The sequence below is a fragment of the Papilio xuthus genome, unplaced genomic scaffold (assembly GCF_000836235.2).
Source record: "Papilio xuthus unplaced genomic scaffold, Pxut_1.1 DF825946.1, whole genome shotgun sequence".
In the NCBI taxonomy this organism is placed as follows: domain Eukaryota; kingdom Metazoa; phylum Arthropoda; class Insecta; order Lepidoptera; family Papilionidae; genus Papilio; species Papilio xuthus.
Window position 1 is genome coordinate 12,621,118 of NW_013532703.1, and position 12,742 is coordinate 12,633,859.

Genomic DNA, 12,742 nt, shown 5'->3' on the forward strand with positions numbered 1-12,742 from the left:
ATCTTGCTGTAATTTGACATAGACGTAGAACATAGTTTGGAAGAACACATAGGGTACTTAAGTTTTTTTATCCCATGCGGACGGAGTCGCAGGCCAGCAGCAGGACAGCTAGTACATTATTGAAAGATAAACCAACAATGTAATTGCTTGACAGTAGGTTAACGCAGATATGTATGTATGTTTGTGTGTCCATTCCCTTGTAACTTTCTGTTGCGTGTATGGATTTAAAAGTTCATTCGATTCTTCCTTGTTGATTCATAACATAGGAATCTGGGGTTTCTTTGTTTTAAGGGAGAAAATTTTTTTTCTTCCTAGTATAGTGAATAACACTACACCGCCATCTTTCGTAACTATCAGTACTTAATTACAATCGGCTTCGGTCTCAGGGGATACAATATGTTAACGTGACTTGAAATTGCTTTTGAGAATTTATTGTTAGTGTCTAGTCGCAGCTCGCAATGCGCAACTTGCATAATAATACGTAAAATCGAATTTAATTTACATTACTATTACGTACCCTAGCTATTTTTGTATGCATACTATTTATAATACCAATCTGATAATGTCACTACACGGAGATTTATTACCTTTTAGTCGACCACAACAACCGTCTTGATGAACTGTAATAATAGTAATATATTTTTTCAGTAAAAAATAAGTATTAGCAAATAAATAATGAAACGTATATAAATGCTTAACAAAAACTTTGAGAATTAAATAAATATTTTGATATATTAATCAAATAATACTAAAGATAACATAGTACAACCCATTATAATTTAAATCTTTCGAGTATCATTTAATTATGCCATCACAGGGGACCGAAGAGCTGGCAGCTACCTCGGTCAAAGAATTAGTTTAGCTGTCCAAAGGGGGAACGCTGCCAGTATCTTCGGGACCTTGCTTAAAGGGACTCCTTTTAATAAAATATTTTAGTACATTATTAGTTTTTTAATATTTTATTTTATATCATAGATTTAAGACTATATGTAATTATAGAAATAAGGATGTATAATAAATTTATTTTGATTCATTATGCCATTACGTGGACTGCACAATTTTTTTAATTATTTTTTTTAATAATCATTTCTTGATAGAAGAATAGAAGGCATTCATTTTCGCTTTATGACTGGTGCTACGGAAATACTGCGTAATCGGCGTTGTGTTAATCGAAATCCTAAAGAAATAGTTAATGGAAAAAACTTGTTGCAATGAATCCTCAACGGGGTTCGATGATGCAACCTGTATTCGCCGAAATGTCGAAACGCCACTGCCTGTAGATATCCACAATTAAAGATGCATTGCCTAACTTAATCAACGAAGTAGTGGACGCACAGAAAAATATTTAGCAAACAATGCTTAAAATGTTAGACGCCTGTGTTAGTGTTAAAATGGATCCTAAAGAATCAATGTTAAAGGAACTTCTCTAGTAATATCCCAAATTTATTAAAAGTTAGCTAATAATTAGATAACATCATGAAAGTGTAAAAAACATTCACCGATCGAGTTAAAATATTTTTAGAAACAAAATCTGTTAATTTTATTCAAATGTTTTTAGAAAATTACAAATCTCGAATTCACGCTAAATAAAAAAATTGTTTTCTCTTTCAGAAAATTATGCAAATGCGATCAGCAAAAGGATTTGTTGAGATAATAGTCAAAACAAAATCTTTTAATATCTGTTGGAATACTGGCTTAAATTCTTTCTCTTCAGCCCGACCCTCAGAATAAATCCCTAGAATTTTAGTGAACTGTTGTTATTCGAAATATTTGCTCCGGTCACTTTAGTTTAGTTAACTATTCTTATATTTTTCATTGTTAAAAATTAATAACAGTTGTTACTTTTATAAAGGTGTTATAAGAAATGATAACACAATACTCTTGTTGGTTTTTGAGAATGTTTTTTCTTCCGATACGTTATTTTAAATTTACCTAATAGTTGATTATCGTGCGTAATGGGACTTATGCTTAGATTTACTGAATCGTTTTATTTAACCATAGGAAAAACAATAATTTAAATAGTGTCTACTACGACTTGATGTTTCTATATTTCTATCACCAAAACATTTCAAATTTTTATTACATTATTTTTTTTTTAAATTAAACATATTTTTGGACTTTCTTAATCCGCCTTCGTAATTTAATTCTGTTTAATCGGTAACCTCCCTGGGGAGTCATTTGGATTAACAAACTTGTCTTCCTCATTTCCTACGAGTATTTTCAGAGAAATTATAATTTCCTGTCATAAAACGGTTATAAATTTTCCCACAAAATAATTGATTATACTTTAGTTAAATGTTTTTTAATTTCACATGAAATATTTAAATTACACTAATTGAATATTAAAAATAAACCTATTATTTAAAACATGGTAATATAACGAATAATTGTAAGATAGGAATAAATCCCTTCCTTTTATTTTACCAACGCAGGTTGTAACTTAAATCCAGGCGCCGGTGGTGGTTCCAATAAGCTTGCTTGGCCACAACACGGCTCGGCACAGAATCTTCCGCTCCTATTAAAACAAAAGAACAGTAATAATTATTTAACAGTAAATAATTAAGTAACAGTAATAATTCCATAAGAAGAAAAATCGACAAAATAATACTTACTGAGGTCCTTGTGGCGGTATACATCCAGCTTTAAGTGCGTTTATTATCTCATAAACATTATCTAGAGTTAAATCTTCCTGAAAAGAAATACAAACCCGAAATTTGTAAATTTCTGTTTCCTAACGATCTGCTTTGTAGTGTCCAAGTAAGTCCAGTAAGCTACTTGCAATATATTTGTCTAATTAAGTTCGTTGGCCTTTCACAATCACCAAATAAACTGTGAATCACAAACTATTTAGGCGCAAGTATTAGGTGTCAGTTAATTTATTTCTTAGTATATCTTAACCATCATCATCAGCTCACTATATGTCCCCACCGAGGGGCTCGGAGCCAACCCTAAGTTAAGGGTGATTAGGCCATAGTCAAGTAAGTATATCTTAATACGAGTACCTAGCTTTAATGAGCATTCCCAAACATACGCAAAGAAATATTACAAGAGTATGAAGCATCATCGGCCGAAATATTCTACTCACTATCTTATTATTGATACATAATTGAAGTCTATTCAACCACCAAATAAAGAAAATAACATAACACTTCCAAAGAAATGATAGGAAGATAGTTTTAGTCCACGTCTGTTTTAGTAGAAACTAAAGTGACTTACGTAGTAGTCATCGTCGACCACCATTACCGGGGCATTGGCACATGCTCCTTGACATTGCACAATATCTACTCCGAACGTACCATCCTCAGATAGTCCTCCTGTTTTACATTTTGTCGCGACCTCTACCGCTTGCAAAATAACATCTGATCCACGAATCATACATGGTGTGGTTACACAAACTTTAACATTAAATTTTCCTCTATTGCGCCTGAAAATATATATTTAAACTAGCTGTCGCCCGCGACTCCGTCCGCGCGGAATTAAAAAAGAAACTATTGATCGCAGCGTAATGCTATATAGCCTAAAGCCTTCCTATATAAATGGACTATCCAATAAAAAAATAATTTTTCAAATCGGAGCAATAGTTCTTGAGATTAGCGTGTTTAAACAAACAAATTCTTCCGCATTATAACATTAGTATACATTGTGTACCACAGTCAACAGATATTGCCGAAAAAGGTTCCAAAACTTTTTTCTGAATTATGATTAAAACTCACTCATTTGCATACCTTTTACACATTGAATAGAAAGTCGCAAATTCATAAACTCTCATTCTTGGAATTGATAGAATCTCTGCTACTTTATGCATGGCCGATATCGGAATCCAGCCAAATTGTCTCTGAACTAAGTCCAACGCAGCACCTAACGCTGACCGCTGTGCTCCCTCGGGGTAGTTTTGAATTATTGCACACAAGCGCTAAATTACAAAACATTATAACATACATAAACCAAGATTTATTTTTAAATGTTAACGAATATCAACTACTTCTACTGTTCATTCCTAAATCAACGATTGGCTTATTTTATACCCACCTTTTTATCAATTCTCTTAGAGGAAAGTTTTTAATGAATACGTATGATCTTAAATGATGTTAATATCATACTGTGATTTTAACTACAGCTATGCATGGATGTCTGTGCTCGATAAAGTAAGGTAAAAAAATTTAAAAATAATATTATCTCTCATGTCAGTTTAGCTATTTTATAACATAGTATTGGTGTGATAGAGTATGCTATAAAGTTTGTAGAACTTACATTTAAATTGGCCTCACTAAATTCAAAAGGGGTTTTTGGGTTATTTTCGTGACCGTCTCTATGCACAACAAGCTCCTCGCTACGAAGCTGCTTTGAAGTTGAAACATTTCTAAGTAGACATTTCACCTGAAAATAAAATTCATTGATTTAATTTAATATTAAAACTAAAACTAACAATGTACTGTTGATAACACATACATTAAGTGATCTTAATTTATGTAACATTAACATTTTATAAAATATTTTATAGTTTTGAGAAGTAAATTGATAAAGTTTTTCTTTATTTGACAGCAACGAATGACTTGTCATTTTTTTCGTAACCTGTATTAAAAACTTTTTATTTTAAACCTTTTTTAAGCTAAACATCTAATTAAAAGAAAAAAAGCTCAGATGCATAAAAAATAATATTGAATTAAAAAACTCCAACCTAACTCTTGGTTTGTTTAATTTGGTTGTTAAAAATTAGCTCGTAATAGCGTATTCGTAGTAAATGCTATGTTATTTTAATCTTAGGCCAAGCCAATCTTTAAAAATATAAAAGAAAGTCGTGTTAGTTACACTATTTATAACTCATAAACGGCTTTACCGATATGGCTGAAAATTGGTGAGGAGGTAGCTTAGAGCCAGGAGACAGACATAGGATACTATTTATTTCGAATTTATGCTTTGAAAAGCTGCTTTTTATTTAACTCACTAACATTATAAATGGGTGGATGAATGGGTGGGCTACACTAATTAAGTTTTTTTATATATCCACGCGGACGAAGTCACGGGCGACAGCTATAAATTCTATAGGACGTAAACTTTCAATCTCAGGTAAGCATAATGATTGTTATAAGTTGTAATATGTTTGCCGCAATAATGTAGTCTTAGACGCTGTTACCTGTTAAAGATAAGACACGTGCTTAGAACCAACTTGTAAAGTAATGTACGCAGCAATTTATCGTGTGCTAACATAGTTTGCTCTTGTTACGTTTAAAACTCTTTAAGATTTTTACATAACCTGATCCTTAGTTTAGTAATAACTTGGTACGTATATTAAATTGTCACTTAATTTTAATGTTTATATTTGATTGCGAATTTAGATGTGTGGATGGATGGATATTTGTTAGAAGGTATTTCCAGAATCGTTAGATGGATCTTATTGGAATTTGGCATGCATATAGGTACATAGTTTGAAAGACGATATAGGCTACTAAGTTTCATTTTAAATTCCGCGCGAACGGGTTCACTAGCGACAGCTAGTAATTGGATAGATTTTTCAGAAGTGCTGGTATAACGGATGGTCCGTAAATGTGGTAATAACTGTTGAAAAAGTTTCTTAGTTTGAGCTAGAGTGCTTTAAAAATGATGATGATGATTAAAAATACATTTTATACGTCTTTAAACAATAATTTATCGATATCCATTTCCCTAATTAATTATACAATGCCGTAATTATATTAATTTTATTGCAAAATTTGTTACAAGATATCATAATAGTAAATTCTCGACATGTATTCGATATAACTTAGAAAGGTCACGTAATAACGTATCAGTATAAAGCTATAGGTGCTACGAACTGTATGCATAAATTTTATAAGTTTAGTAATTAACGGATACTTGAGACATTGGAGAGATAACATAAATTATTGTAATGTATTATTTCTTTACTTTTAAATTAATGGCATATTTCGCGATACATGGTGAATTACAGTCTGACTACTATTACGTACTGCCTAAGACAGAAGTTTTCGTCTTTCCCTCTTGTAAAAATGTCTTAAATAATTGTAAATAGACTTTTACACATACTAAGGATAACTATAAAAGAACATTTTTTCATCCAAAAATGAACATAGTATATATCTTTTAATTACTACATTTTAAGATCATTTCATAAAAATTTAAAATTATATTGCAATTGATAAAAAAACATAAGTAAGTAAGTAAGTAACCAAACAAACTTGAAGTACGTGGCCAGAGATAGACTGAGGTGGAAAAAATTACTGATCCAAAGCCCACAAAGAGCTGTAGAGCTAGGAGAAAAATAAGAAAGAAACTTGAAAATCAAAACGAACAATTTTACATAAAGAACATACATTTATTTTTGTCTTAACACTATCGTGAGACGTCTCAAGAAAAGATGCATTTTTAAACATACATTGAAATAAAAAGGCATTGGAAAATGAGCAAGTTAAGTATAAGCTTTGAAGTGAAGTGCAGCTTTGATGTGCAAAACAGCAAACCCTCGCATCTTAGAAAAAAAACGCACCCTAGAGCAGTGGCACATACCTTGATAATATATTCCGTGTGTGGAATGCGTAATTGTAACTTAACAAGACATTTTATGATGAAGCTTATTTCGCGTGGAACTAAAAAAAAAGTTAAAAAGCCTATGTGTTCTTTTAGGATATGTTCTACATCTATGCTAAATTTCAGCGAAATCCGTTCAGCTGTTCCGGAGGTACCTTTAAGCAAACATCCATCCATCCATCTAAACATTCGCATTTATAATATTAGTAAGATATATCAAATGTTTGAAATGGATAAACGACAGTCTAAGGGAAAGCGATATTTTTTCTCGCGTAAAAATAAAAGTGTTTGTGGTTTTTTTTTCTTCAAATTTAAAATTATTTGGGTTTTTTTTAATTCGAAAAATATAAGTCTGTAGCTTTTATGTATACTTAAATTTCATTTCATTAATTTTCACTATGTAAAAAAATCTGTCAAGTCATATTAAGCACGATAAATTACACGTTGTTATTTCATTATAGCTGATGACTTTGTTTTTTCTCGTATGTACGTGTAAACGAACGGCTTTGAAATTTTGATACTTTTTGTAGACGACTTTAAAAAGCCTCTCATTTAATAAAAAGCCTTTTAATAAATATCTTTGTTAAGAACATAGGCCATCATAAAAAATTACGCAATTTTATGATGAACAAGGTTTCAGATTTTTATTTGTTGTGATAAAAATAGATTTTATGAAAGGATCTTGACAAATTCATTATGCTTGTCCAATAAATATTTAAATTAAAATTTGACATTTATTTCGTATCAAAAACTTTGGTAATATGAATTCTTGCAGGCAATTTATCGACATAAAAACTATTTGATAAAATCCTCTTCAAGCTCACGTCGGCCGCACTTGTTCTACTTAAATTATGACTGTAACAAGGGCGTTTTTGTTTTCAAGATTAACGACAGAGCTATTGTATAAAAAATCATGTTCTTGGAAATTCACATTTCATTCGGTTTTTTATCTTCGGTTCTTGCTTTTGTACAAAAATAACTTTCATTGTTGGTAATCTATACTACAATAATAAAAAAATGATTTGATTGTCTGTTTGTTTGCATTGAATAGGTTTCAAAATTACATTGATTACATTGTATTGAGTCTATACAAAGAAGATTTACTTATTTCTATTTTAATGGACCAAATATAAGAGTACCTTATTCCGACCGAATTAAAGCTGTTAACCTTATGAAGTTATCCGACAGGCGTACATTACTGGACATGTCTTTTTTATATAAGCTATTAAACAATCTAATAGATAATTCAGATCTGCTTAGTCGTCTCACCTTTGATGTCCCAGCTCGCTTGCCGCGCCACACAAAGACCATTCTAACCCACAGAACATATAGAACAAATTTGGGCCACCATTCTCTAATTCCGAGGTTGTGCAGATTACTGCAACACTTTATAAACAACGATAGCTCCATCGATATATTCCATGACAAATTACCCATATTTAAATCAAAAATAGTTGGTGTATTGAATCCTAGTGATGTCGCAGACGTCTAACATTCTGTTTCTTGTTTTGCGAAAGTATGTATATTGTTGTATACACGCTTTTAATTTTGGTTTAATTTACAATTCGTTTTAATACCTACTCATTTAATTCAGATTTTTTAGTTAATTTTGTTTGTAATTTTCATACTCTTTTGTTTTTAGACATGCTGTGTTTGTCTGTAAGTGAAATTACATGTTTCCATAAGAACTCATGTACTTTTATTGACAAACCAAATAAATAAATAAATAAATAAATTACTATATGAATTTGAAAAATTATTACACTGTTATATAATATATTATATATTAGTGGATTTTAGGTTAATCCGAACGGATAAAGTCGCGGACAATTACTAGTTTGCAAATACTATAAAAATAAAATTAAATGCTCACTTAGGTAGTAGATTTTTTAAAGTACATTTTGTTCACTAACTTTCTTCGAAATTATTTTAAAGTCAACGCTATGTAATGTGACACGTATTCACATAGTCAAGATGATTAGTTTTTTTTAATAGTTTATATAGTTTATTTTTTATTTTGGTAGAATAATTAATTAGTCACTTAATAATTAATATAGAGTTAAGTAATTCTTATTGAAATATACTTATTTTAAATTAAAAATGTCTGTAATTTTACTCGATCCTTGAATATCAAATATCACGATTATCTATATATAAGTAAAAATACTCGTATATTAAATCTGTATTTAATAACATCCTTTGTCACAGGATTCGAGACGAGTCAACAAAATTACATACTTATAAATTCTAAAAGAGTTAAACGTATTTAAGTAAAGATGAATACAATATAAAATTCACTTTAATTTCAAAAATAACTTACATTTTATGTAGTTGAGATAAAATAAAATATACTCCTATATGTCCGGGATTGCACCAGCCGTTTGCAATAAAGATATACGTATGAGTTTTTCGTGACCGGAGAATCGATAGATTTATTCTTTTCTGTATTTTATTTGAATCTGTCCCCGACAGGCAATTCTGGGAACGTTCCTTACTTTTAATGCTGTATTCACAGATTAAAAATTATTTAAGAAAAAAACCATAAATTAAGCAAAAGCTGTATCATAAGGTTTCAAAGTAAGGTAACCAAGATTCATTCTAAAACTGTAAACGAGATTGTAAAACGTTGATCATATATTACTGCGAATTTAGGTTAATTAAGATAAAAAGTTAGTTTTAATTTTTATATTTTGGCTGGCAATCCAGAACCGTGCAGTTTGCGCGTAACTACCTGCCTCGCACAGCAGCGTTGTGGAATGGTCTGTCCTCGGCGGTATTTCCAAACCGCTACGACTAAGGATCCTTCAAAAAGCGAGCGTATCACCATCTCAAAGGCCTTTTTTTCCGAGGGGAATGCTTTAGGCATACTCCGTGCCTCGGGGAAGACATGGTAGTTATGTGGGATTCTCTCCCCGAATGGGAGCATACCCACTAAACCCCTCTGTTCCCTCATAGCCATATGTGGGACGCCACGGGATCGTGTTAACTTACCACCGCGACGCACCATCTCAAAGGCCTGCACGCATCTGCGGGACCTCTGGTATTGCTGATGTCCATGGGCGTCGATAAACACCTCGGTGTTCCCGCTGCTCATTTGCCCCCTTCTGTTAAAAAAATAATAATTACCATAACTTAATGCAAAATTAATTGGTAGCCAACATAATATAACCTGAAATTTACATCTACAACACTAAAATATAATTTAACTTAATCACTTGCAGTACTTTAAAAGTAGACGTCTTGATAAAATTAAACGCTGAGTGGTTTTCAGAGAAGATTTAATGAACACTTTACTACAGTAAGTTGCAATGTATCCATGTAATACTAGTAGTAAATTAAATTTTACATTACTGTTGAGAAATTAAGAGAAGGCAATTGTTATTTTTATATTGTGTACAATTTAAGTAGTAATGGATTGTAAATAAACAATCTACAAAAAAGCAATAATCTGAATCAATAAACAATATCTCTGATGAGTTTAAAAACATCCAAAATTTTACGTATTAATTTTTAAGGTTCCGTATCCATATAAAAACGTAACCCTTATAGAATAACTTTGTAATTCGTCCGTCTGCCTGTCAAAACTTTTTTTAGCCGACTTCAAAACGAAGGGGGTTATCAAGTCATCCCTATTTTTTCTTATTACATTAATAGGCTCTGTTTAAGAATGACAAAAACACCTACTGTGATGCACCTAAAGGGACTACCACGAATATTTGTGAGAACGATTTCATACGTCATCGACTAAATTTATATTAAAATTTGTGCAACAGCTTTACAGGGCGTAAAGTACACCAATAAACCTCATACTAATGTTGTGTATAACATTACGAAGACGTTCTCCAAATGTCCCGCAAATGTTCACGATAGATTCTCTGTTATATAATAATTTTGAGTAAGTGTGATTTTCAGAGACTTATGCAGATCAGAAGCGTAGGTAAAATTACAAAGCAAACGCAATACTATAAATCCAGTATTACGTATCAATACATCACCAAAGTAATAGTTTCTCTCGAATTCTCATTATCTTAGTTAAGCATTGGTAATTGGTGTCAACTAGATAGCAATAAATTGCGGAATTCGTTTAGCGAACTCTAACTTACTGCAGTGTGAAAGGGTGAATTAAACAATATACGACATTCCCAAAGCAAGCTACATCCTTGTAATTGAAAAAGATATTTTACCTACAACTTAACCGTAAAGGAACATTTAATCAACACTTAATTCCCTTTAAGAAATGTAACTAACAATAATAAAACCATCATATCAGATATATAATAAAATATGTATTAACTACATTATTATTGACTAGCTGGCGACCGCGACTCCGTCTGCGTGGCATTAAAAAAAATATTAGACTATGTGTTCTTGCAGACTATGTTCTATATGTATGCCAAATTTCAGCGACATTCATACAGTTGTTCAAACAAACATCCATCCAACCAAACGTTCGCATTTATAATATTAGTAAGAAGTAAATTTACTACTGAGAAAATAATCAAAATCATTGCAGCTTTCACAAACTTTGTGTAAGAAGCTCTAAATTTTAATTCAATCCCAGTCACAAACCTAATTACAAAGCCTTAGAGTTACGAGAACTGTCGACTTTAGTTGTATTATACGTAGAAAAAACATTATATAAAGTTTCAGATCTTTTGAAATAAATAGCACTTTATCTAAGAGATTAAATGGATACTTAAATCGTTAATATCGTAACTGTTAAGGTCAACGTTCGATCGAGGTTCGAGGGTTCGAATTCCATTCGATTAGTTAAGCAAACAAAAGTCTAGAGTATAGTTAGAATAGTTATGAGAAATATTAGTAAACTATGTATCGCCCGTGACTTCGTCCACGAATTAAAAAAATACTTAATTATTAGCCTATGTGTTCTTTCAGGCGCTCACACATTTATGTCAAATTTCATCGAGTTCAATTGAGCCATTCAGCAGATACGTACCAACAAACATCCATCCATCCAAGTATTCGCATAGATATAAGTAAGATAACTAAAAATCTGCTGATATATAAAAATTGCGTAATTGACTGCATTGTTTGTGCAAGTTGATTAATTAAAATGCTTGTTTGTCACCGGTACAGTGCTCCTTCGAACGTGCTCGGTCGCGCCACCGCAAGGGATGTCACAATGGTTTGAACACAAACAAACTGGACGGATTATAACAGACCTCGTGCGAAAGCTTTTAGAGCGGGAAAATTTAATTTTAGTCACATCTGTTGTAACTGTGGACTCCGACCAAATATAAACTTTACTTCTATCGTATGACGAATATTGAAAAATACGTACAAGTATGTTGGAATAACATCAAAAATTGCGCCACAAGATACTTCTCCAATCTACTACTTTTGTGAAAATCGATTTATAAATGGATTTTAAATATTAAATATTTTGATATTTAAAATCCATTTATAAATCGATGCTACCATAAATTAATGATGAGATTAAATAGTCTTTTAAAATTTATATTTGAAAGGATAATTTATTTTCTTCTGAAAAGTTAAGCTGAATTAAGCCAAATAAAATCAAGCCTGTATCTCTTATCTCACGCTTACGAACATATTTTGTTCTAATAACCCCTTGTCATAAGAACATACCCTCGTCACAAAAACGTGACATTTTTTTCGCATAACAGGAATTTGAACAATTTCATTTCTTGCGCCAAAACGGGAATTACGTAATAAGATGACTTAAGCTCTTGTGTCATTTAATCCTAACCGGGTCAGTGAAATAGTTAAAGGGAATATTACTATAGCAGAGCACAAATTTTTGCCCAGAGATTAGCAAATTAAGTCAAGCTGAATTTTTTTCACCTCTATTATTCTTAAAAAAAGTACTCGTATAAAAATAATTTAGGTCAATTTTTCATCGTTTCAATTTTAAAAATAAGATTGAGCAATATTTAATGCATTGAATATTAAAATCTTTTTTTTGTATAATTAAGAAAGTTTTTAATTTCTATTTGTAAAACTTATCCGTACTTTGGGTTGGTTCAATTGTAGACTATTTAAAATCATTATTCTATATGCAAAATTCTGCAAATTAGGTGTTTACTGGTACTGGTAGGTTTTTTCTGTCCATGGTTGACTTAATGAAAAACAAAAAATAATTTATTTTTTTATTTATCCTCCGTAAAAGCTTTAACTAAAGGTCCGGTATTAATTCGGCCAGTTTGCTTGTGTTGGA

The 12,742-nt window shown here is 31.3% G+C and overlaps 1 protein-coding gene across 1 annotated transcript; it reads right to left on the reverse strand.

The window, feature by feature from the left end:
* Window positions 1–2,055: 2,055 nt before the first annotated feature.
* On the reverse strand, window positions 2,056–4,481 carry LOC106124183 (NADH dehydrogenase [ubiquinone] flavoprotein 2, mitochondrial). The gene is made up of 6 exons (XM_013320653.1): window positions 4,450–4,481; window positions 4,252–4,377; window positions 3,726–3,913; window positions 3,217–3,424; window positions 2,613–2,689; window positions 2,056–2,515 (listed from the first exon to the last, which is right to left on the reverse strand). Exons 1-6 carry the CDS (start codon window positions 4,474–4,476, stop codon window positions 2,416–2,418), a joined length of 726 nt encoding a protein of 241 aa, XP_013176107.1. The 5' UTR covers window positions 4,477–4,481; the 3' UTR covers window positions 2,056–2,415.
* Between the last annotated feature and the right edge of the window lie 8,261 nt (window positions 4,482–12,742).